At 42.0% G+C, this 26,922-nt stretch overlaps 1 protein-coding gene across 1 annotated transcript; it reads left to right on the forward strand.

Moving 5' to 3' along the window:
- Window positions 1-1,030: 1,030 nt before the first annotated feature.
- On the forward strand, window positions 1,031-26,922 carry klhdc3 (kelch domain containing 3). The gene is made up of 11 exons (XM_084561980.1): window positions 1,031-1,302; window positions 2,994-3,235; window positions 4,769-4,945; window positions 5,139-5,254; window positions 5,339-5,410; window positions 7,104-7,317; window positions 7,438-7,524; window positions 8,629-8,737; window positions 20,329-20,402; window positions 21,561-21,639; window positions 23,973-26,922. The coding sequence occupies exons 2-11, from the start codon at window positions 3,082-3,084 to the stop codon at window positions 24,037-24,039; spliced, it is 1,149 nt and encodes a 382-aa protein (XP_084418106.1). The 5' UTR covers window positions 1,031-1,302; window positions 2,994-3,081; the 3' UTR covers window positions 24,040-26,922.

The raw sequence follows: 26,922 nt of genomic DNA on the forward strand, positions 1-26,922 counted from the left end.
GAGGAGGATCTGAGGGAGCGGGAGGGGGTGACAATATTGAGGAGATCCGAGAGATAAGGAGGGGCGAGGTTATGAATGGTCTTGAAGGTGTGGAGAAGAATCTTGAAGGATATTTAGAGGATCTCAGAGGAAGGAGTACTTAGTGTTCCTAAAATCATGTAAATCTCCCTTGTGCCTCCAAGACAACTGTGACTCATCAGAGAATGGTCATGGGCCTTCTGAGGGTGTCCTGTGGTGTCTGGCAACTGGATGCTATTAGTGAGGGGCCTTTGGGTCCTATGGGTTGAGGGGTTGGGTAAATGGTAAATGGCCTTGCTTTTATATAGCGCTTTTCTACCTATTGGTACTCAAAGTGCTTTACAGTCACTCACAGACCCATTCTTTCACACAAGCACTCACACATTTACACACACACCACGCACTGGGAGCAACTGGGAGTTCAGTGTCTTGCTCAAGGACACTTCGGCACGTGGTACATTCCGGGGATCGAACCGCTAACCCTCTGGTTCGTGGACAACCCGCTCTACCTACTGACCCCATCCCACAGATACTTCATCAGTTTGCGATCTAAGGAATTTGGAGAGCAGATCAACACCTTGTGCTGTTTTTCACGTCTTTCGAGTTGTTCTTGTGTGTGTGTCTGTGTCAGGCTGCATCCTGCTGCCATCAAGGAGTGTCATTACTATGGGGTGGGGGTGCCTGGTCTGGTCTAGTTGGGTGCTACATGTCTAAGTAACATCCACATGTTTGAAGAAGCTACTCGGATGAGTGGTGAAACATCTTGTCAAAAAACTCCAGTTGCCTTTTTTGAACCTTTGTTCACAGACATAACATCCACACTAATGAATGCCAGGTCATAAAGTTTCCCAGCAGAACACTGAATTGTTACAAGATGGTCAATGTTATTCACTTCTCCTGTCAGTGGTTTTAATGTTGTGGCTGATCGGTGTTCTACCAGTCTGTTGTTGCGAGCACCCTGCACTTTGCTGTGGTTTGTTGTGTACTTATTTTTTTATTTCTGTTTTATTTAATTTAATTTTTTCTTTTTATCTGAGGTTCTTAAGAGTGTGTTTTTTTATGTACAACTAAGCTACTGTGACCAAGCAATTTCCCTTGTGGATCAATAAAGTTTATCTAAGTCTAAGTGTATATTCACTATGTGTTTCCTCAGGATGCAAACAGCCGACAGGGGGCGCTATAGCGGCAGCCTCTCCTGCTATCACGTGAAGTCTCGCTAGAGTCTCTCAGTGGACAGCCCTGCCTCTCCAAACACCAGTCGACCACAGCCGAATCGACTCAAAGGTAGGTAAATTACACACCTGCTCATGTTATTGTCTGTTGGCGAACCCTTGTGTAACTTTTACGAGCTTGGAAATGACCGCAGCTGTGTTAAATGTTGCCGGTCGTTTCTATGCTGTTCACGTTAGCTAGCTAGCAGCTAAATTAGGCAGTTAGCTTCTACTGATTAGCTTTAGCCACGTTAGCTTCTGCTGCTGGCTGTTAAACAGCTGGACTGAGTAGTGCTTCATTCTTTACGCTGTTGTCGTTGTTAAAGTTGACATTGAAAGCGACAGTGGCTGTTGGTCTCTGTCCTGTACACGCCTGGGTTATCTCTGTCTGATAACGTTAGCTAGCGACGGCTAGCTGCTGGTGTGTGAGGCGTTAACTGGTCTGTAGTGTAGTAGCCTTTACTGTGTTAAAGCTCAATGTCACCGGGTCTAGATTAGCTTTATCAATCAGTGATCTGTTCGACACGGCCAGATGAGATCTGTGCGGCAGCGTGCATCGATTTTCCTGTCTGTCAACAGAGTGCCATTTCTGCTAAACCGATGTGTGCCTTTCGAGACTGTCACTGCCAGGACTAGTCATCTGATATCAACAATATCCTGTTCAGTCTGTCAGGAGGCTAAGAGCTGCACTCCACCCAGCCCTCACCAAAAAAAAAAAAAAAAAAAAAAGGTCCCTGTTTGTGAAAACAAACAGCATGGCAACTGTGAAACTTAAACTATGAAGGGAACCCTTTTTGGAAACATGTAAAGCAGCAAACAAAAGCAGAAACATGCAGATGTGCTGGCTTCAGGTTGGGGTTTTAAGTTACTCTGCAGTTTGTAAAATATGCACCAAAACAATGATAAGGATGCAGGCAAAACAATATTTAAATTTAAGTTAAGACTACGATCTGCCTGTTGCCTTGACCCGGACTGTGTTGCTCCACAGAGATATGTTTGCTTAAAATAGAAAGGCCTATGTTTAATGCTCTTGTGGGAGCTTGTATTTTTAAGAGCAAAACAAAGGTTGGAGGTCAGTGAGAAAGTGAGTCATTGAGACAAAATAAGCCAGCAGGGTTACAAGGGGCTAGCAAGAGGCGGGCTATGTGTTTAAGAGTTTTTATTTTTTTATTTTAATGAGTTTTATCAGTCTGAATTTCAAACTTGTCTCTGGAATTATTGTTGCGCTGCAAGCTGGTGTTGAACTGACAGCTGCAGCTGCTTTTAAACATGTTCTCCTTAGGCTTTCTTAGTTTTCTTTAAACATCTTAAATATTGGCTTTTCATGTCAAGAGAATAATGAAATCCCAACTGCCAGTGTTACTTTCTTTTTTTTCTTTTACACTCATAATACCTAGTACCTATGAAACTGACTTTACATTAATTGCTAGATTGCAAAGATACTGATATGGTACTGCCCAGAGGGAGTGCATATTTATTTATTTATCTTATTCTGCATTTAAAAGCTTTGTAATGCAGTGGGAGGGTGTAGAGATATGGTGAATAGAAAGGAGGAGGAGTAGTAGGTGTTGATCTAACCACCTCTCAAAATACTCTCCCAGCTCAGATACAGAGGCTTGTGAGCCTGTCAGCACCAACAGGGCGGAGGTTGCCCCAGAGAACAAACAAGTTACCCTTTGGGTACTCCACAATTGCCCCTTGCAGTTTGGCCCTGCTGCTCTGCTGACAAGAGTACAGCAACTCTTCTTGTTATTGTGACCACAGGTTTCAATGGTATTGACTTGATGGGGTCCAAGCGGGCGCCAAAGTGATGGTCTAAGGACTCACAGTCACGGAGGTGCTTGCGCGGGGAATGTTGCGCTGGTCGGTGCACCTAGAAGGAGGGCCGCGGAGAGTCAACCATGCTGCTGTGGCAGTGGGGCACAAGGTGTACTCCTTTGGAGGCTACTGCTCCGGGGAGGACTACGAGACGCTCCGTCAGATCGACGTGCACGTGTTCAACACAGGTAGGTGCTGCATTCTCACACTGTATAGTTAGGACTGTCGTTGTTTGCAGATTTTGTAATGCAAGTATATGAATTCTTGAAAACTTGCCGCTGTTGTTGAGATATTTATCCCTTTGAAATCAAAAGAGTACAATGTTTAGGTCTCAATATCACTCTGGTATACTTTCACTTGCCACGAAAACGAATGCTTTCTGATAAATTAACTGTATATTCTATTCATACCCTTCTAATGTAGGTCATATTGTTTGTAGCCTAAATAGGTGAAAAGGAACTCTCCTTTAATTACCAACATTTTGTCTGTAAACAAGCAGATCTGCATGTTGCAATAAGAACAGAATTATTTGAGCTGACCACGGTCCTTATTGACACGACCTTTAGATTTGTTTCCATTCATCTGTTTAAAAACATCTGGGTGCAAATGAACAGAAACGTCATATTTCCTCATTGCTGGCCACAATTTGAGCTTTGACGTCATCTTGTTTTTGCTTGGGCTTAACGGCACCTGAGGGGAGAGCTGTTTATCTGGGTTGCCTAACTTCTGTTGGTTGACCGACCGCGTTTCCAGGAGCATTTGACGACACTAACGTCTTTGATTTAGCTGCAAATCTAGACGCCGCAGCAGCACCGCCGTGGGCATATTTTGATTATAAGCTAAATAAATAAGGAGAGCCTAAGAATTAGGAGGAGGTTATTCGTTGGATTTATAACAATTAGCTGAAAAGCAAGAATTTAAAGAAAAGTTCAACCAGAGCAATATTTGTAATTCAAATTAGGAAGTAAAGACTAGATTTTTTTTTTTTTTTCATTTTGTTCAGCCTGCACCACTTTAACGGTAACTCCTTACAGCTGGCAATTACAAACCAACCTTTCCACTGCGGTTTGTGAAATTTTCTCTGTTAGATGTCTTTCAGCTGCTGTCTCACAAACACAGGTGTTTTCCTTAAGTGTGCTTTTATAAAACTGCTCCCTTTTCCTATTCTTTAACCTGTTTTACATAGTTGTTTCCCCCCCCCTCTACGTTGTCAGCCACCTGCTTTAGGTTTTTACAACTTCCCAAAGTATCTTGAGCCTACCTGCTACTGCTGCTGTCATCTAAAGATCTGTGGAGCCAAACCTGTGGCTGATTGTCATGGAAACGAGACCACCTTAACTATTGTCTCTTAGCATTTTGCTTTGTGCCCCTTTTCTTTGATGTCTGCTTTACAGCGAAACCTGCAAAGCCCTTTGATTTCTGCTTTTTTTTTTTTTATTTCTCACTTTCTATTTTGACCCTTTTGAAATAAGTAAAAAGTGAACAGAGAAGGAAGATTTAATTAAGATGTTTTATGCTGCTTCATGTCCCACCAAACAATGTGGTAGAAGAAACACTAATATGTCAAACAGCTGTAAGATCTCAGTGACTTTTTTCATTTTAAATGGATGTTTTCTTTAGTTTTAATTGTTTTGCATACAAATAGCTTCCTGTTCTTAGTTTTTCATGAATGAATCATGCACAGACATAAAATGAAACTCCTTGACTGTTTTGTGTTTCAGTGTCGTTGCGCTGGATGAAGCTGCCCCCAGTGAGGATGGGAGGACATGAACGTGTCCGCGAAGTGCCATACATGCGTTATGGCCACACAGCTGTGCTGTTGGATGATACTATCTACCTCTGGGGCGGGCGTAACGACACAGAGGGGGCATGCAATGTGCTTTACGCCTTTGATGTCAGTAAGTAGACCCTCATCTGACTCATGCTGTTAAGTTTCAGGCTGTGCTTCCTTTGAGATGCACCTGTTTGATGTTTGACAGCGCAGGGAGAGAAAACTGTTTTTTAAGTAACACCTGCATGTGTGTGAAAGTGTTCCGCTGCACCCGACTCAGATGTTATGTCAGTACCACAGCAACTGTCCCTGTTTTATAGATACCCACAGATGGTTCACGCCCAAGATTTCAGGGACTGTTCCGGGGGCAAGAGATGGCCACTCAGCCTGTGTACTCGGGAAGGCAATGTATATATTTGGAGGATATGAGCAGCTGGTGAGTCTCCATCACCCTTTACGATGCAGCCTACTCTGAACATTAAAAATGTGATTTAATTCATCTCCTCTGCTGGTTTTTAAGGCTGACTGCTTCTCCAATGACATCCACAAGCTGGACACCACCACAATGGTTTGGTCATTAATTAATGCCAGAGTGAGTCGCCAGTTCTTATTTCTTCAAAATGTTCCAATTTGTTTGATGTATTCTTCTTCTTCAGAGAACGTGTTGCATTCAAAACGAGCGTCCACATAAATATAGACACAAGGGATAGACTGGACTAGAGATGTGTACGGTGGCTTTCAAATCACCTCTGGAAGTCAACAAACTGTCGGTTATTAGTAGCGGTGGCATTGCTACTGCACAAGCAGTGCCAACGATTGGCTGGTTACAAAGGCACTGCAATGTAATGCAGCTCCCTGGGAGGTGGCCAAGTTACGAAAAGCCTCATAGAGGATTATACACAGTCCCCTTTTGGAAAATGCCAGCTGTGTGTGTGTGTATGCAGTCAACCTGCTCATGTGATAAAGCTATTGTAAAGTATATTTTAGACACAGACAGTAGCCGACAGGAGAGTGTAAGGAAGGTCTCCCACCTAGCTTTAGTCTGTGATTGATGTTCGTGAACTGATAACATTTTGTCATCGAGGCGATTACACTGTGGTGCTTACGGATTTAGCCGTACATGTGACTGAATAATTCTTTGTTGCTGCGTGTTGTCAGACTTCATTCCTTTTGGAAAACGCAACTCAAAAACCATGTGATGTATTTTTAATTTTTTTATGTATTTCATTCGTTTATGCTCAAAAATATTATGAAATTTGTGAAATATAAACACACTTTCCAGGTTATAAGCTACGCTGGTGAAAGAAAATACATTCTAACTCATTTCTAACAGCCCTGCACTAAAACAGTGTTGAAACAGTGTAGGAAAGGTGGTAATTCAACTGTATAATCATTATGGAGGATGTAGTCTGTGATGCTGTTTAACTGGGTTGAATTAAACACTAAAGAGTTTAATTATTAGCCTAGCCCGCTGACTACAATGGGGTTGTCAAATTAGTAGAAACATGCGTCAGTACAACACAATACAACTCAATAGTAATGCAAACCACAGCCTCCAAAATGAAAACACAGTTGAATCAACAGCTCTCTCAGTTATTTTAAGATAATAGTTTAGATAATAACAGATAATAATTTACATTATTGGGCTTAACGAACTGGCAAGTCAGTTTTTAAAACTTTTTTTTAAAAATGTTTTAAATCTATCCCGCTATTCTAGTTAAAGAGTCCACATAGCTGCATAATATTGATGGAAAACAATGGCAGCACATTCTGGAAAGGAAAGAGTGTGTGTGAAAGGTTTTAGCATGGCTGTGGGCCATCTAAATGCACAGGGGTTAGAAGCTTGCCTTTGTTAGGCAAGCCTGTTTCACTGAGTGGAAATAGATCCCATTTCTAGGTTGTTCACGGGTCTGTAGAAGCCACGGACAGCTGGATTATAATTCTTAGGCTGGTTTCCATAAAAGTCTGTACAATATTCCTGTTACTGTAGTTTTGAAAAGCTGCTAGTGACTATAAAAGGGTTTGGATTTGCAGTGCCTTTGTAGAACTGAGTCCACTAGATGGTGCTGTTTACCTGATGTTACGTATAATGAGGCTAAAATTGGACAATTTTACTCAAAAATAAGTTTATAAGGTTCACTTAAGGTTTTGCAAAAAAAGAAAATCTGTGAATATATGTGGGTTACAACCATCTGTCTAACTAGACTGCTTTATTTAGTTTGGCCTAGTCTCTCAAACCTAAAATATAACACTCACAGCATCATGTGCTGGTCTCCTCCTCCCAGGGCACCCCGGCTCGCTGGAGAGACTTCCACTCAGCCACCATCATCGGGACAAAAATGTTTGTGTTTGGAGGACGGGCAGACCGCTTCGGGCCCTTCCACTCCAACAACGAGATCTACTGCAACAAGATCAGAGTGTTTGACACAGAGACCAACTGCTGGCTGAGTGTCCCTTCAACACAGCCATTGCCAGAGGGACGCAGGAGTCATTCAGCCTGTAAGGCAACCTGAACAAATCCAACTAGTTTAACTGGATCACATGGTTCCACTCTCTATGCAGTGAATGTCATTAATCTTTCTGAGGCACTGTTGTGATGTTTTTCTTTTCTGTGTTTAGTTTCCTACAATGGAGAGCTGTACATATTTGGAGGGTACAATGCCCGCCTGGACCGGCACTTCAACGACCTCTGGAAATTTAATCCAGGTGATTGATTATTTAATCGAGTCACATTTGGAGAACGTGTCATTCCTGGCCGCATTTCTTTTCTAATTTTCTTTTCGAAATTCCTCCTTGATGACGGTTTATGCCTCTGTAGAGGAAAATGCAGATCTGGGCTGCTTGTGTTGACCCAATTTCTTCCTCATTCTTCTGTAGAGAGCCATGCAGACAATCCTCTCCTCTCTTACTGCGTCACTATGAGTCTCCTAATAGTGGCTGGATTCTCACTTTTAACTGTGCTGAGTGTGAAACACAAATGCCATCTCTATATGCCAGAAACACGAAGAAGAACTGACAATGTTTCAGTTTGTAATTTATCATTATCATTTCTTTTGTATCAATACAGCACTTGACACTAGCTTGAAGCCCAGTGTATTGTCCCTCTGGTATGTTTTTATCAGAGTCACTGCTAGAGAAAACAACCGTGCCCTTTTCACCAGGGGTCAGGGTTTGGTATTTATGGAAGTAGTGGGTCAGATCTTTTGTGCATGAAGTGGTTTGTACTGAGTGAACCCTGACATCTGCTCTCGACCATTGAAACCTGTGCCCTGCTGTCCACTAGATGGCAGCACCTCAGCTATAATGGTAATTATCCAACAGACTCTGAATGGCCCGTTGCTATAGAGATGCGGTGATGCTGAGAGTGTGAGTCTGCACAGTTCGTCCTTATATGGAGCAAGTGAGAGAAATTCGACACCGTCACTCATGTTGCTCTTCAGAGCACAAGACAGGATTGGTCTCTATTTTTGAAATGTAAAGTTTTGTGTTCAAGTGAATGTTTTGTTTTCTTTCTCTCGTTGCCTCCTTTTTATTCTCGTATCCCCGGGCCCCCGTGTTTGAATATAGTAGAAAGCTGAATGAACTGCAGGCATTATGGAAAGCACTGTTAGGTTTATGTAATCTGAAGTGGTGGAGAGTTTTTAAAGCTGTTAAGCTGTAGCCCACACAAATCAACTTTGCACAAAGATCACTCTGTTGAGCCGTTTAAAGCAGGGATGCATTCTGAACTTCTGCTGAAATCCTCCGTATATTTTCTTCTGCCTTTTTTCACCATTATTTCTATTCTTGTCTTTTGTGTACACACTACAGAAGCCTTCTCTTGGGAGAAAGTAGAACCGAAGGGGAAGGGCCCGTGCCCACGGAGGCGGCAGTGCTGCTGTATGGTTGGAGATCGAATCTTCCTCTTTGGAGGAACCAGGTGAGGCACAAAAATTCAAAATTCAAATGCATTCTAATATAACAGTGCTGCACTAAATAACTGAGAGAGTTGTGTTTTTAGTCTGGAGGCTGTGGTTTGTAGTATTACCAAACCCCATTATAGTCAGTGGTCTAGGCTAAATAACAGAAACACTTCAGTGGTTAATTCAATCCTGTTTAACAGCACCACAAACCACATCCTCCAAAATGATCATACAGTTGAATTACCACCTTTCTGACGCTGTTTCAACATAAACTGAACATATAATAGTCGTTAAAGCTAAGATTTAGAGCAGGACTGTTATATTAGGATGCATTTGCTATCACTAGTGTACCTAATGAACTGGCAAATGAATGTAGATATAGTTTGAAAACTAGCTCATATGATAATTACAGTCTCCTGACTTTACACAAAAATGTAAAATAAGTCCTCTCTGTCTGCACATACAGTATATACAGACAGACATACTACCGTAGCATTTAATGTGTATATCCTCATATATGAGGCTCTCAGCGTATACTCATGTGCACAAATACATGTGTATTTAGATGCTACAATTCCAGTATAATCATTTGTAGGAAAAGCAACAATTATTTGCATTAGCGCTTGTAGAGGCCTGTGTTGGATAGTTTAGATATCTTTTTTTTTAAACTTCTATTTCTCACAGAAGAGTGTGATTAAAGCTCACTCTGACGACATGACGATAAAACCACTGTGTGCCAGCTGGGCCATTGTTTTCACATACGGGGAGCGGTGCCAAGAAGCCGAATGATGAATAAATGTGGGCACCGCTCATTATGCGTTGTCAGCTTTCAGCCTCTCAGATGCGCAAGTCCTTGTCTAGAAAATATCCAGAATATAAAATGGTTTAGATAAACTTAACAATGGCAGTGTATCTTTTTTTTGGTAAAATGTGCTGCTTTGGTAAAAGTTTCTTACATAATTAATCCCTGATATGTATTTTTGTAGAGACATTGTTGCGCGCCATCACAGTCGACAACACTATTAAAACCTGCTTCATGCTTTAGAAAGACATGCATAAAGATGTAGGTGGAAAATAACCCTGCCTTCTACAGAAAAATGCGACAGATCAAGAGAGCAGCGAGGAGGCATTCAGTGCTTCCCCACATATTTCAAAGAATGATCACAGCTTGCCTCTGTATAAACAACAATTTCGGCAATGTACATTCAAGCTGTACATTTGGAAACGCTTCAAGTGTTACATCTGCAAACATTTTTGACTACATACTCTACTTACCTCAGGTTATTGTAATCATTTTGCGAGATGCATTGGCCACGGATGCACACTCTGAATGCTTACTTTTAAATGGCAAATAATACGGAGCCACCGCATTAAATTACATGTTGCCAGCTTTACAAAGTGCTAGCTGTTTTCAAAAGCATCCAGGTAAGGGTAAGGTCACTAAACTGAAGCTATCCAAACATAACAAAGTGGTAGGTTGCTGTAACTTTCATTTTAAATGAGCGGGCCACACAGAACTCTCTGAAACTGCACGGCTCAGTCCTTCTGCTACTTGCTTTGCACACTTTTAAAATTTCAACTTCAGATGTAAAGACACACTCAGTCAACCACACCTCCCTTGAAGACTATAACAAGCTGACAAACAAGAACACTCCCACACAAACACTGGTGTTGGCACAGCAACGGCTTCTGCAGTCAGTGTTTTCAGTATTTCTATGAATACTGCCGCTATTTTTACAACTATGCTATTCTCTCTACTACTGTAAAAGAGAGAGTGTGACGAAAACGTGTAGACAAGTATTTAAATAGCTTTGATTTTTTGATTAAATTATAATTAATCTCTGACGTGGCATTTTGAGTAATCAGTGTAAGACTTCAGAACGTTAATAGCATACATAGGTCATGATTGTTTTGTTCTATCTCTGTAAATCAGAGAAGGGGACTCATCCTTAATTTAAACCTGTTTTTGCTGCTTTTTCCGTCTGCCAGCCCCCATCCCAACCCCCCCTCCCCACCACCCAGTCCTCTGCTGGGACAGATCAGATGGTCTGTCAGTAATCGCTGGCATTGACAAGAAGAAACATAATCCGTGCTGTTCACTTTTCATCTTGTGTAGTCATAATTGCAAGGCTGGTGTCAGTGTCTTTGTAATAGGAATAATAGTTTGGTTGGTTGTAGTTGTTGTTATTTATACCCCTGAATGAGTTATAGAACAAACATGAACCAAATGTTTTATTGTGGATCAATATCATTACCATTATAGATGCTTAAATGCTCTTATGTATGACCAAATATTAAAGCACAAACTCAAATTCTGTTTGTTGGAGATGTTTATGGAGAAAAATGTGCCCTCAGTGTGCCAAATGGAGGCTCTGGCTGGTGTAGACAGCAGTCTGTGATGATTCCCTTGTTGGCTGTAAGACAGTAGTGATAACAGGGGCTTCGTAGCTGGTTAGGTGCCGCTGGGCTGGTGACGGAGTTGTGATAGGCCAGTAGCCAGTGGAGTAATGAGGTAGCTAAAAGAGTTAGCATGGTCCAGAGTAGTCCAGGGTATTGGGCTACTGTTATCAGCAAGGCTTTGTTATCAGGCGGACCCCACTGGGACAACCTGATGGTGGGGATTGGAGAGCTGTGGATAAGAGTCCTCTCAGCTCCTCTGCGTCTACAGGCCCTTAAGTCCTCGAGGCCTCTGGTTGCAGCTGGATTGGTTTTCCAAAGCTTCACGCGCTGCCACACAATGCCAGGCAACGCTCCAACACACATGCGCATACAGATCCTCTGCAGTGTTATACATTACCATTACATTTTATATCTTAAAATACCCCTTATAAATATTACCTGAAATCAACATGAAGCCTAAATTCGGGCATGTGTGAAGTGCAACATTAACACTTAGGTAAATGCGAGGAACTGCTTATTTTTGGAGACGTTATCCGTTGTTTGGTTTCTCGCTGGGATTAGTCCAGGATGGATTTTAAGGAGTCATGATTTCCTGTTGTGAGCAGATAGCACTGGGGCTAGAAAAGAAGGGAGTGTCACTGGGCCGGTGGAGGTCGCAGAGGAAGAAATCAAACACCACGTAATATCTCCAACATCCTGTTTAAAATCATGAGGGCAGTTCTTTCGTTTGTTTTTTCTAAGAAACCGGGGTTATCATACAGTTTATTCATGAATGTACACCAGGATGTCGTCTGTTTTGTCTTAATGCACTTATATTTTGGTGTTAAAAGTGGTTGCTTTGTTGTTTTTAAGTCCGAAAAGACGATTCTTTGTGTTACTGTACAAATTAGAGCATAATCCTTAGAGGCTCTGAGGAAGTTGACCACACAGGTTCTCATGGCGAGCGCTGCGCGTTTATTGTTTACGTGAGCACCCTTAAGCCTCTTACAAACAGGAACTCCTATAAGCACGTGCACACAAACGTAGACACACAAACACACTCCAAGCAGCTTCTTTTGTTTACTTTTGTCCCCTTGCTTTCTGCAATGATTCGCACCGATACAGATTAGTGCTTTTTCCACTATACGCTACTAATTCAGTGTGAACACTGCCTTTAAAGCCAGCCATTGTTGTGGTTCTCCTGTTTATTTTTACGTGACCTAACAACACGAGGGCAGTTAACAGGGCTAGAAAGTTATTGGTGCCTGTCTCGATGCAGCTGACAAACGCTCGCGCAGGCCGTCGTGAATTATTTGCTGGACACCTCGCTTGTGTTTGTTTTGTGGGGCTCCTCATTTTGGTTGGTCTTCCAAGGAAATTGTGTTGAAATTTATAGTTCACGTCTTGTTTTCCTGAGTCGGTCGTCCTTTCACGTTGAGCCGAAACAGAGCCCTTCTGTTGATATTTATTCCCAGTTTATGATATTTGCTTTACCTGCAGGAATTTGTCCAGGAATAATTTATTACTTTAGTGAAGGACAATAAAGCTATGAAGAAAGACAACAACCAGCTTCCTTTCAAAGAGGTTACACTTTGGACTGGATGCAACATTTATTAAATAACATATTTATTTATATAGATAAATAGAAACACACAACAACACAACTGATGATCATTTTTGATTCTTGTTTACATTGGATTTCCCTACTCTGGTTTCTGTTAAACCGGTTTTAGTGCAGGATAACTTTTGTTGTTTGATACGCACTTTCACATCTTTGAAGGTAAATTGTTCGACTGTGTGCGAGTAAATGAAAGGCTGGGCATTAGTGGCAGTCTGCTGAGTGCCACTTTCGTCAGTGTAAACAGGCCTGCTGAGCTGCAGAAAGGCGCGAAATTCTGCCCCATCTCTGATTTATGACCTTAGGGAGCATTCTTTCTCACGGAGTGCAATTTGATATACCCTCAGTGCCTCTGCTACACTCATTTAGTGAGACCTGCTCACTGCCCCACGAAGGACGACCCATGCATGACCAACTCCACCTGCACTGACCTTCAACTACACATGCACACACAAGCAGCGAGCAGCTAAACCCAATACAGTTCCAACTTATTTTTCACCTTCCGAGGAATTGAACACTTCTAAAGTTGAGCTGCACACAAAGGCACATAGATTATGGATCTCCTGCTGAGCCTATGTTGTCATTGTTGGCATTCGTCGCACTCTGTGTATAATTGCTTACGACAAACCCAGGTTGAGCTAAATCGGGAAGCGTTTTAAGCTTGGGAACAGGGCATCCTATGAGGGGCAGGATATGAACAAGGACGTGACAGATTGGCGTGCTGGGAGCAGACAGCTCGGAATCTGCGAAGGGGAATCTGGCACTGGCCCCTTGAACTACTTGGACATGACGACGTGTATTCATTCCATCATTGCACTTAGTTAATATATTTTTACCATTCATGCGTCTCTGAAGCCTGTAATGATGACTGTTTTAAATCTTAGCGTGGGATTGAAGGCTCACATTTTTTTTTGTCTTTGCTAAATGTCAAGTTTTAAATGATCCCTGTAGAATGAAGATATTGTGTCCTTTTTAATCCTTCAGCTCATTTATGTGGACTGTGAGGACAATGAGTGCTCCTCTAATGGCTTTTAATTGCCTTTTGCTTTAAGCAACAGGAACCAGTACTTGTAATTTCTGGTCTGTCAATGCCAAAGTGGCCTTTAGAGATGAATGAATCTTTGATGTCATCGTTGTGCTAAAGCAATGGTGTCTGACCCTTATGTAATCCAGTGACGTGAGAAAGATTGTTATTATCTGCGTATCTGACAAATTATGGTATTTTATACCCCTTTAGTTTGCCACTTAGTAGAAAGAGAATTAGTGGTAGCAGTGTCTCAGACATGCAAATGGAGACATTTCGATGTCACCACCTGCAGGCAATGAAAGACATTTTGAGTGCTGCTCATGCAGTTTTGAAAATGTTAAATGTTTGCACGGAAAATGCAGCTGCATTACACTGATTTTATTAGGTAATTTTTGTTTAAGCTGCTGATCGATAAAGCGGAGCATTTTGAAATGGGTATCTGTGGGTGGTCTTTTGGAGCCAGCCTGAACGGAGCATTCGTATAACTGCAGTTTTTGGCTCTCTTCGTTGGCTTTATTTTCAGCCCCAGAGGTTGCTGCTGTTTAATCGTCAGTGACACTTATGTCCTGGTTTCTTTTCAGTCCAATTCACTACTAGGTCTAAATGACTACTTTCCCTTGTGCGTCTGCCAGTGCATTGTGTCTTGGCGCTTTTGCAATTAACTATTTGCAAGGTATTAACATATAACTTTTCCTGCGATTCAATTCTCATCTCGCTGCTCGTCATTCTGAACTTCAGTCAGTTGCAGTGCTTAGATTTTCCACTGGCCTCTGCTCTGCACAGACAGAAGCCAGGAAGCCACTCAGTTCCAGTTTATCATTCTCTCTTTTCTGGCAAAGTGTGTCATTTGTGTGTCGTTGTGTTTTGTATGGACGTATTCACGTAACTTAATGAGTCACAGCTCGTCTTGTCGAGCTGACGTCAGCGGAGTGCACATAAACACACACGCACATGCTTGCTTTGCTGTGCCAGCCTTAAACACACTTGTTCCATTTGGTAATATGCGCTCACTTAGTGCAGTTGGTAAAGATGGAAAGCATGCTGAAGGTGTTTCTAACATTAGATCGATAAACAATTATGCTTCAGTTAGTGGGTGTCTTCTCTGATGTTTCTGTCTGTTTCAGTCTTTACCTTAATTTTGCTATGGGTTGAAAGGTAAGCTCCGCTGCCCTCTGAGCAAGAGGGAGACCACATAGTAGGTAATCTCACTGGTAGCCAAAACATTCCAGCCCAAACCCTCTAATTTAATCCGCCAGAATCTCACCGTGATATTTAATCTGCTTGGAATTTAAGTGGTCATTTCAAAACAGCAAGTTGTTGAACCACATAAATTCTGTAGAGTCCAGTGATTTTGTTTAGCAGTTCAGGAAGGTCAGAAGCCTGGTGCCTCGATATCTCCCAACAAAGCTATATTGCGCCTTATCAATAGCTAACGGGGCTGCTGTTATGATAGTCCAGCTGGTTAAAGTGGGTCTTGTTATCACCGTAGAACCTGACAGTCAAAATCTTAGTCTAAACACAGCATAGGACTGATGGAGAACACGCGTTACTTGGCAGACATCGCAACAAAAAGCCATGCTTTCCATTAAGAGGTCAGTTCAATCTAACAATCATTGTGGTTGCTCTTATTTTAGACCATAAGATGAAAAAGTCTGCCACAGTGGAACTTGGCTCCATGGGAACACGGCTGTCAACACGCCATAGATTTTAATACCACACATGTTGTCATTCGGCCTTCAGTGTCAGAGGGTAGCCTGCAGAAGTTTCCTTTATTAATTGTTTGTGTGCATGTGTGTGTGGGTGTTTAGTGTGCCCGAGATAAAACCTGTCAAACAGCGAAGGTGACCCCAACAGGATATGGGGCATCCCGCACGTGGCGAGACAGGACCTTGGGGCAGCTCGGCAACACTGTGATTTACTCTTCAAAGACAAGCTCATGATAGTATTTCATCTGCATCTTAACCCTCCTTAACCCACTAACAGGCTGTATACGTTATGGTGTCATAGGGTTGAGTGTTGCACGGCAGCTCAAATAAACAGCCTGCATAGGCGACGCTTTGTTATGCTGTTGACCATGTACATTGACATTTCTAAATAGTAGTAGTTTAGCTTTTGATTTAAGGCTGTCATTACAACCAAACACCTGATTTCAAACCCCTCTGCAGAACAAGGCCGTACTCTGTAGACAAGTGAAAATTACAAGCAAAGTATACACATTAACTGACTGAAAAGATTAATGGCTTTTCACTCACAATAAGTCATCAAGTCCTGTTTAAACAACACTGCTTGTCAGTGGAATAGAAAACTGCAAGGCTTTGTTAGCTAAGAAGATTTATTTAACATGACAGGAAACACTACAATAGCAAAAGAGCAGAATCACCTGGTAGCCAAAAAACAGTCGACTCACTAATAATCATAAATGTGCTAAATATATGGTCTATGATAGCAAAAAGTGGTTTCCATTTTATTTCCTGTTAGTTGGTTGACCTTGTAAAGACTGGAACTATAGAGGAAGTAACTTCTCTTTCCCTAAATGAATCTGCCAGCTATAGAGGAACATTTCTCAAACCCCTTAAGAACCTCTGCTGTACATTAACCAGCTGTGTTCAAGGCCAAAAAACAGTGTTTAATCTCTTTTTAGAGTCAGCTGGATTGATAACAACAGGTCCCGTTAAAAGGCATGCAACTTGTCCCAATAAAAGTGACTAAACGTCTATTTGCTTGTGATTTGTAGTGCCCCTTTCCCATTTCAGCATTATCGCCAAGTCCAACTACATTTTGTCCACAGAAGTTGCAATCTGAGACGCTTGCTTCATTAGGGACTGGCATCTCCCCGGTCTAATCTGAAGTCAGGCATCTCTCACAGGGAGCCAGCTGTAGTTTGGTCTCACCTTCTGCCTGGGGTTTAGGTCTGGGCAGCTGCAGGACTTAATCCACTGTCCAGCCACTGCCCAGGAGGAGGCACAGATAGCTTGGTAAGACGAGGTGAGACGGCACAGATTAAGGCAAAAAAAAGTGGACGGGAATCTATCGATCTGTGATAACGAAGTATATTGGATTTGCTTTAGAAAGTTTAACTCTGAAAGCATTGCCAGCTCCTAACTTTCCTCTAAACCCCTATTATCAGATCTTCTCTTTATAGACTTTGCTATTTAATGAGAAACGTTTTGCTTTAGAGTGAATATTAAAATAGTCGGAATTGTAGTAACTACTGGACTGCATGTCAACTTGTGTACAACTCAATGTACAACTTTGAATGGAGGTACATTTCACGCCTGCCATGGTCAAAACCTCAGTTGCCAATCAATTTAGAAGTAATTTGCAAATGTCTGTTTGGCCCAGTATCTCAGTCTGTCCCCAGCACTTTCATGTGGTTTCAATCAATAATCAAAGTGCTGCTAAAATAATTTGATGCACGTCTGGCTCTCCTGATAAGGTCCTCGGCAGGAAGTTGTAGTATGTGATGAGTTCCTGAGTTTGATGGTTCTGAAGGACCAAAGTTCAGTAGGAAGTTGAGAAAGGAAAAGGATGTAGACCATATCATCCCAAGAATGAGGATATGGCCAATGAAAGCACAGAAATCAGGCCTGCGACAGGACAGGTTCCAGGTATATGTTGACTCCCAGTCTCTTCTTTGTCTCTTCATGTTTCTGGGAGTCACTGGCAGTAAACTTCCATGACAGTTTGTGTTCCCAGGCTCTTTGGTGTTTCCTCATTAGTTCAACCTTGTCTTCTGCATGTTTGAGACCTTGGTTTGGAAGATAATGAGGTGGAGCAGGCAGTGCATTGCTAGAAAGGACCGGCAATTAGGTGATTAGACACCCTCACTGAGTGTTGTTTGAAATAGCAACCAGTGTTGTTTTAGTGGGGGGAGCGGCATCAGTCAGACCTCATTCAGACTGGGAACCACTACTGCCGTAGGGGGGAGGAGCACTTTCACACACAGTGATACTTTCCTGATCAAGTAACAAAGTGGCCCATCAAACACCAGGACGCCACATAAAGTCGCACACTGCGACTTTCCCGCTTCTAAATACCGCCGGTCTAATAGGCACCTCTTACCCTTGCCTATACGATCTGCTTTACCCTCTTCCTTCTTGTGATGACCAATAAAGCATTAACCTTCTCTAATGTTCTGCTGAATTTCACACCCGGCCTGACATTATCCATGAGCATGCGAGAAAGCTTTACCCCAGAGGATGCAATCTGCAGCTCTCTTGTTGCTCTTGTTAAAGCATCCTCTTATCTGCTCCCTTTCACACGTCAGCATCCAAAGCCTTTAACTTCCCTCCAAGTTCACAGCTACTGCAGTGCGCTCTTTAATATAGAGATGGTACATTTTATGGCTTATGTTGATGTGTCATTCTCGCACATATCACCATAGTTGAATTTGTGACCAGCAGATAATAAAGGACGAACACAACAAAACCAACGAGCGATTGTTGACCTCAGTAATCATCCAGTAGCATCCAGTAGTAGCCTTGATTTCATTTGATCTTCACAACTACTGCACTGTAAGTTTCAGTGTCACTAAGACAGTCACTGCCCATCATTTTAGCCATATAAGATGTTTTACTGTCATTACTGGATGTAATGCTATTCACACTTTCAACATTTGATCAGTAGTTTATGGCTGCACAGCTTTAAATGTATTTTCTAAAGTACCATACTCTTGATTTGAAATGAACCAGAATTGAAAATGACAATTATGTTACAGCCAGATTTGGTGGGTGAAGGTATTCCGACAGTATTCCATCTATAAGCCCGGGTGGGTCACCTCCTGGGGGCTGGGGGCGTAATGACTTCCCCAGCTGGCCCCCTGGGACGACTGTGCTCGTGCTCTGCACCCCTCTCGGCCGCTTTAAGCCAGCGCCGTGTTTGTTTAGGGAAGATTAGCAACGTAAAACCCTTACAACATCCTGAACACGCAGCGAAAGGGAGATGCGATGGAGAGGACAGCAGGAAGGAGGAATAGAGATGGATGGGTGGAGAGACAGTGGAGGAGACAGTGTAATGTATCACGGTGTGGGACGAGAATGAGAAATGGAAAGACACTGAGGGAGCAAATCTAATTCCAATCAGTTCAAAAACTGTCTTTTTTTAATGTGGTGTTTTTGATTGGACACGTGATAATGACAGATCTTATTTAGCAGAAAGCCTCTTGTGAGTCTTCTCTTCACACTCGGCTGCTACACCCCTTATTTTCTCTCCATTATGTTTATTATAGATTCATAGACTCAGAACTGCATGGTGGATGCACCTGTCTGGCTGAAACCATCCTCTGGGTACTGTAAAACTTTAAAGAGAATTTTTATCTTTTAATCTAGACTGTTGTTTTGGTGCACTGCTGTTATGATTAAAAAGCAGTTATGTGCACTGAGTACACTGAGAGGACAAGCTGTCTTGTGGTAATAAATCTTACTTAAAGTCTTTTTTATGCAGTATTTATTCATGCACCCAGGTTCTCCATATCTATTTTATGTAGTTGTGATATGTCTTGGCTCCCTAAGCTGCGATGAACCAGGTGTGTCACAGGTGTGTGCGCTTAGCTGCGGCAGGAAACAGATGTGCAGTGATATCGATGGCTGCACAGGTCTGGGAGACTATCAGCATGGGCCAGGCTGCAGTGCTCTACTTCCTGTGGGCTTAAATCATGCCGTCCCATGATAAGGAGAGCAGAGCGCTGCTTTTATTGAGAGCAATCTGTGGCTCCTTCATTATGGAGCCTGGTGAAGATGTCGGCGATAGATGACACTTAGATTACTGATGGTAACTGAATTCTGTGAGTCATTATGCATAAAAAGGGAAAGCGGTAATGTTGCCGCACTAAACAGTTGAACTACAGATGCAGCCGAGGCATGCTGTGTGGATCATGCTCATTAGTACAGGAAGTTTAAAGGGATAGTTTAGTTTCTTTGAAGTGGGGTTGAATGAGGTACTTACCCATAATCATTATATTACCTGCAAGAGACAGTGGTCCTCCAGTTTGGAGATGCAGAGAGGAGTACTGGCAAAAAAGCCCAGCGATGAACTGCTGTGCAAAGTGTCTACAGCGTCATGTATTTTATTCACCATAAAAAAACAAAAACAAAACAAAGCTGTATGGTTTAAGGGTACTAAGTGTGTTAAGTGCACAGCCTTATTTTCCTGTCAGCCTTTTCCAACAGGGAACTGAAGCTGTTATATTGCTGCTGTCGGAGTTCATTAACAAAAGCAGTCGCTGTTCTACCGCTGTGTGACTGTATTAAAATATTAATTAGGTTGCAAAATAACACAAAATCGCATAATAACAAAACAACTGATCAAGGGAGAGGAAGATCAGCGCCTCCCGTAGAGTTTAGCAGCTTTGAAGAAGAGGTTAGATCGATATAAATACAGCCTGCTCTTGATCATTTTATCTGGGCCTTGTTTTAGGCTGCAGACCCAGTACTCCTGGCTGCTGCTTAAAAACTGGAGTGCTGGATGGTGCTGATCACCATCTACTGTAGATAACACACAAAGGATAAATACCTCATACAGAAACAGAGCAATCCCTTTCAGGAGTTGCGCTAATCTTAATCAAATTGTTTCTCTTCTCTTTGCAGCCCCTGTCCAGAGCAAGGAATGGGGGATGAATTTAACCTCATGGATCATTCAGACCTGTATATCTTAGACTTCAGTAAGTATCCTTGTTGTTCTCTGTGCAGATGTTGTTATCCTTCAGCTATAACGGCAAATGATGAATTGTGAGAATGTGAAAACTTTCTCTTATATTGATTAACATGCAGAGATCACTTGAGCTTACATGTACAGCATTGCAGTTCTCTCTAACTGCCATGGCTTAATTGCTAGCTGCATCAGAACCCACTGGTTTTGGGAAAGTAGTGTTCAAAGAGCATGCAGGTTTATAACCCCACTAGTTGGTAAATATAGTAGAGCATTTAAAAGCTAAAGGGCCAGAAATGTCACACAGGAGAAACAAAACAGAGCTAAAGGAGAGTGAACAAAAGAGTTACGTGTGGCAGGTGGCCAGAAACATACCTTCATATGAAAGTTTAATTTTGCTCAAAGCCTGCTGGGTGTTTAAAGCAAATGTAAACTTAAAGGAGATGATGTGAAGGATGTGTTCACAACTTGTGCCCTTTGCCCTAAAAACATAACATGAAGCAGATATTGCACTTTTAAATAAGCCATCCCGTCATCTCCTCAATAAATGCGTACCCTCCTCACAGCTCTGCTTCATGTCTGCCCGGGCCTAGCACGCCTGGCCTTGGCCCTGCCTCGCGCTATCACATGGGGCACTTCCGTCCTCACGGACTACCAAATATAGTCACATCCTGTCTGCGCCGGGGTAGCCTGTAATGCGGTCAGGGCACAGTTTGGATTTGTGTAGGTGGGCTTACAAAGGGACACAAGGGCCGTATGGGACTGGCAGTACCCAGTGGCATCCCCTGTGGCATACGCCTCCACGTGCCAGTCACGTGTGTCTTCACACTGTTTCTCACCGAACATATGGTGGAACAGACATGACGATGATAGTAAGTGAGAGGAAGTTGTAATTATTATTAGAAAGCAGGCTCGTAATAAGACGAATAGTGTACAGAGATGATTTAATACTAGTACTGAATGTTCTTGTATCCGAACACTTGTTAGTTTCAGCTGTTTTGATGATTTTCACACCATAAAAAGGAAAACTAACCCTTTCATCCACAGATTCTTAGATCTGACCTGCCTGGCTCAGTTTTGAATTCCCACAGCTGAGATAGATATTCTTAGCCGGAGTGTGATTAGTGCCTATGATCAGCCTCTGACTCATTACCCTTTCTTTTCTTTTCAGGCCCTAATTTGAAGACGTTATGCAAAATAGCTGTTATTCAGTACAGTCTGGAGCAGTCAGGACTCCCACACGATATCAGGTCAGACGAGCATCCTCCTCTCGGACATTAACACTGTTCTGTCATAGAGTCCACATATTGTTGCCCATGCTGTTTGCATTACCCTCGTCATTGTTGTCTCTCTCAGTAATGAGGATGTTTTTCAAAGAAGCAAATTACGACTCATTATCCTTCATTTAACTAGTGGCAAGTTTTACTCCGGCTTTTGTCCGACTCTACTTTAAGTCTGTACGTGTACAAATTGGACGTAATTATATTATATCTCCGCTACTAGCATAAAGGTTTGTGTATAGAAAAATGAGATAATCATGACGAAACATCAGTTGGTTCATTGTCTGTGTACCCAATTTGCGTACACAATCTCCGCTGTGATGCACAAGAAAAAGAATTAAGATAGGAAGACTGTGTTCTAGTCTATTCATTCTAAGCATGAAAGAATTAGTGTAAGAAAAATAGAGACAGTCAATGGTGGGCAGCAAGATGGTACAGAGGAAGTAAAAGTCTTAATCTGCTTTGCTGCTTTATCTGTTTTATCATTTTGGCATCTTTCAGTGCATTAACCTGTTTTGGAAAATGTTTTATGAGCTTTGAAAACTTCAAATGTTTAAGGCAAAACTTGGCTTAGTTTATGGGGAAGGTTCACTGAATATAAACCAGATTAGTTCATTTTCTTTATGCAATTTCAAATTAATCTTTCCTCTTTGGCCTTTGAAACACCCCGGTTTAGTTTAGACTGATTCGTTTTTGTCTTTTATCCCCCAAAACAAAACTAAATCAGACTGGTTTTGTCAGATTTCTTGTTTTTCAAACAAACCATTGTTAGTAATTTATTAAAAAATGCTGAACTATTTCTTTAATATGTCTACAGTACCAGTCCGGAGTCAGCCACTCACTTTTCTATGCTTTGTTGACTATTATAAGATAATTACTGGTAATAAGGGACCCCTTCCTGAATTAAAATCCATAGCTCATTATGTACAAGAATATTTTATTTTCTTATAAAATAACTTCAGTTTGATTTAGAGTTCATTCAAAAATCTACTCAGGCATAAGCCAAAAAAAGCAGGTTGAAAATGCACACATAAAAACCTGCTGAGATTCCTCACGTCCCAAAAATATCCGTAGTGGATCTACAGGAGGTTGTGACGTCATGCCCATCTCTTGTGAACGCAATAATTACACCACATGTCGTCTGGACGGAGTCTGTGGTTTCGATTCAGTTCTTAAAAAGCTGCATATCACTGCAAATTAATGAGGTGAGATAGAATTTTCTAAACTTTCAAAAACTACAGGTACTGTAAGCATACCTGTTCTGTTGCCATGGTGATCACGTGAGGCAATACAAGTACCTTCCTAGTCTTGTTCGTGATGCTGCACTAAAGTGTGAGGAGGCCAAGTGTGATGAAATAGAATTAATAACACGTATTTTCCCTTCTCACTGACTGGTTTGAAAACAGTTTTGACACTTAACTCGATCGAGACAGAAAGCAGCGCTGTGATTTGTTGTGATGTTGTAATTACTGGGTAGAGAAGTTGTGAGAGCTTTGTTAAAGCCCGACTTCAAAACAGGCAAAGTACATGTCTGTGTGTTTTTATAAATGCCTGTTCTATGCTGATGCATGTTAAATTGATTTTCAAGCAGATATGTTTGAATTGTACTATTGTACCGTTGAACCATTTCTCCTAAACCCCTCATGGACTGACTTTGTCAAGCTGATGTAGCTCATTAGGCAAGTGTGTCCACAGTTTGAGGGCTTCCACTGAAGGGATTCCTTTTCACGCTGGACCACATGGAACCTGATCCTAATTACTCCTCTTAGCCGCTCATTTCTCTCGCACCGTCACTGCCACCTTGCAAGCTCCCCACTTTGTTGGCGTTTGCATTTGTGTTTCTAACCCTTAAAGAGGGTTTTCAGTGGGGTCACAAGACTCTGGTTAACTCCCTTTTGCCCCTCGGTGGCATCCCCAGCTCCGGTGCCAATCTTCCACTCTTAAACACACACGCGCGTAACGAACAAACGAACAAAGCGGCTGAGAAGGAGTGAGTGTGAAACCGGAGCCAGTGATAACAAACTGGAGCTCAACCTCTGACCTGTCATCAGGTCAGCACTAGACCCCGTTGTCAGCTCCTGCTCCTGAAGCTCAAGTTACAGATGTCACGCAACCGCTTGATTGTCAGTGCAGTAGGTTTGCAGCATTGTGTGTTATTTATTTCCGACTACAGATGGATGCTTTTATTGCATCAACTTTGCCTAATTCAAGCTAAATAAAACTAATGTGTGCACTATGCGCATAATTAGGGTGTAAAGCATTTTACCGCTAATTGCTAATTCCTCCTCGTGTCTTCTCCTCAGGTGGGAGCTGGCAGCCATGACGACCAACAGCAACATCAGCAGGCCCATCTTCTCCTCCCATGGCTGACGCAGCTGAATGTGATGAAGAACCAGAACTCTGTTTCCAAGACACCCGGGCTCTTATCTTTCTAATCAACCGAGCTCCGCGGGACTGTTTTTGTATAGCCTGGATCAGCGTCTGATTTGTTTTACCACATTCTACAGCTGAAAAAAAACGAAAAAAAAAAAAACCTTCATTACCGACCAAAATATCCTGCGTAAGACTTCTTTGGACGCCGTGTACTTTGCCATGTCTAAGGATAACCTTGAGACACTGGTCGCCTGTTCACCTTTTACTCTTCTTCTTTCTAGCCTCTCTAGAAATCCAATCAGCCTATGATAATCATAGACTTCTAATCTTAAGCACAGGAAGAGACAAGAACTTCAGCCAAAGGTCTTGAGAGCTAACCTCTATGTTGAGGATACCGTACGGACGTCAGACTCAACGGATCTCCCCTGAGGGACAAATGTGAATCTTCTGTTGCAGATATGAAGAGACCTGGGACGTTGCCGCTCTAACTTAGTCATAAAAACCCCACGTGGAGCTGCCATGAGCGCGTGCAGACGAGGCTAATTTATTACACTGGTGTTAAATTGCAAGAAGACCTATAGCTATTTTACCTACTTCATTATCACTTAGATGGCGCCCGCTGCTCTCGAGTGTCTCTAAAGGTAACTTGCAAGGTAAATGAAGAAAGCCTTGTACGATGCATCCGTCTACCTCCCTCAATAGCATGTATCATTCGGTCTTTACACATTAGACGCTGATTTTTTTGTTTTTCCTCCCAGAAAAAAGGCCTTTTCACAGGGAAGCTGGTATTTGTAATAATGTCAGTGAAAGAGTGCGACTCACCTGCCACACCGCTCCCCTTTTATTTTTTTTTCAGTGCCAAATAATGAAGGGATGCAAATATATACTGTGTCTGTAAGCACGTGCTCCTGACCACACACGGCTCTAGTCCACCCGCTTCAGTTTGCTTATTGCTGTGGGGGGAGATCGTTGCAAATATGCATAACTTTTTTTTTTTTTTATAGACAATCCTACAGCGTTCAGAGACCGGCTTAGGAAAGAGCGCACGAATACGAGCAAAGCTAAACCCGAGCAGCGGATGTTACAAGTGCATAAGGGCTCTTCCCTTCGAAAACTACTGGGAATTGTTCAATTTGGGGTTTGTTTATTCAGGGGTTTGTTTTATTTGAATAATTACGCATTTTAGAACAAAAACTACAAAAACTGAAGTGGTGGTGGTCTTTTTTAAAATCGTAACAACATTTATATTAGTTAAAGGTCATATTCTGCATTTTTGCTTTTGTCAACAAATCCCATTAAAACGAAACAAACTGTGTATTAGACTGCCTTCTCCAACAAGCTCCTCCCCTTCTCGTAGCCATCAGCGCCAAAATGTTTGTTCCGGTAACAACCAGCGGAACGGGAGTAAATCTGGAATTAGTTGGGGGGGGGGGGTGGTTTTTAACGGATTTTGGTGCTCGTGTGTGTGTGTGCTCACGGCAGGAAGAGGGTGTGCGCTTATGATCATGTATGTGTTTATATTCCAGACGACTTGAGACACGTCAGGCTGGATACACAGACAATCCATGTTAGTTGAATTGTTGTTTGGTTGTGGTCTTTGTTGACAATAAAAATATGGAATAAAAAAATAAATGCGATATAATCTCTGAATCATAAAGTAACACAGCGTGACTTGCCGAAGTTTTTTTTTTTAAACTTTGTCACCCTCGATTTTATATGCATAATTTTCCGAGCAGTAAAAAGCCCTAAACTTGGCAAAAATAAGACAAAAATACAAACTTCGTTACCACAAACTCGTGAGCAGTATTAATGATTTTCAGTTCTGGTTTTTGGGACAGACAGTTAACGCTGGGCTCTTGGTCCCAAACGTCAAGATTTAATAACCTACATCATAAATGTTTACAAATCTGTCACGCAAAGCAGTGAAAAACAATCTTAAATGCAGGTAGGGGTCAGCAGATGAACTGCACTACAGGCAATCGTGGCATGTCAGGCCTTACAGAGGAGGAGACATGTTTATTTAGTAGACTCCAGAGATCGCGCCGTTTTTCTTCCCTAATCGAATCCAAATCGTATTCACAGACCATCTGGTGCCAAAGTGACTTGTGTTTTGTTTTGAACGGTCACATATTATTCACTTGGTGTTGCTCAGATGCTAAAACTAATGCAGCGAAACCACGGCAAATTGTGTGTTCCCCCCCCAAAAAAGGTGATCAAATGAAACTTATACTTGTTTAATTCTTATTGTTTTATGGTGTGGGAGTCTTTTTTTATTCCAGGATTTAGTCTTCTCTCGTTGTTACATGTGAATATGTCACTACACTTGGAAATAAATGACCTGCCCTACATGTTCTCCTCAGTGACAGTCACTCACTTACCTCCAGTAAATCAGTGCTAAAGACGTGTGTCCTCAATGCACTTGGGTTACATTTTTAACGGCGGTGATGTAAAGGATGCAGTTCTCGAGGCTCCTCCTGTCCTCAGTTAACCTTAACGAGGAGCCTTCAGCGGATAGTTTAACAGCTTCACTTTGTTGCCTCAAGAAGCAACCGAGAAAAAAAAATCCAACGTCCGGATTTAGATTTATAGCTCACGCTCGTTTTCATGCCGTTAAGTGTTCTTGATCTTTAGGGCTTAAGAGATAAATTGTTTTTAATTCATAAATAAAGAATGCTTTGGAAAAAAATAAATAAAAAATAAACAGAACAAAGTACGGCTTGTATCTGGAATCCTTTTGCAGTTATGCAGCCTCCCCGGTGCATATTGATTGTATTGAACTGACATGTTTTATGACGGGAACGCTGTATCTGATGAGGTTGATCAGGACTTCCTGTGTAATATGCTTTACAGCTGTATCAATAATAAACCTGAGACACTTTT

Source organism: Chelon labrosus (assembly GCF_963514085.1).
Source record: "Chelon labrosus genome assembly, chromosome: 15".
Taxonomy (NCBI): Eukaryota; Metazoa; Chordata; class Actinopteri; order Mugiliformes; family Mugilidae; genus Chelon; species Chelon labrosus.

Excerpts from the sequence above, each read along its gene's own strand:
- klhdc3 (XM_084561980.1), top strand. The coding sequence starts at position 3,082 with ATGTTGCGCTGGTCGGTGCACCTAGAAGGAGGGCCGCGGAGAGTCAAC. Across the intron at positions 7,525-8,628 it reads CCTCTGGAAATTTAATCCAG|AAGCCTTCTCTTGGGAGAAA; the intron begins GTGATTGATTAT and ends TACACACTACAG. Across the intron at positions 8,738-20,328 it reads TTCCTCTTTGGAGGAACCAG|CCCCTGTCCAGAGCAAGGAA; the intron begins GTGAGGCACAAA and ends TTCTCTTTGCAG.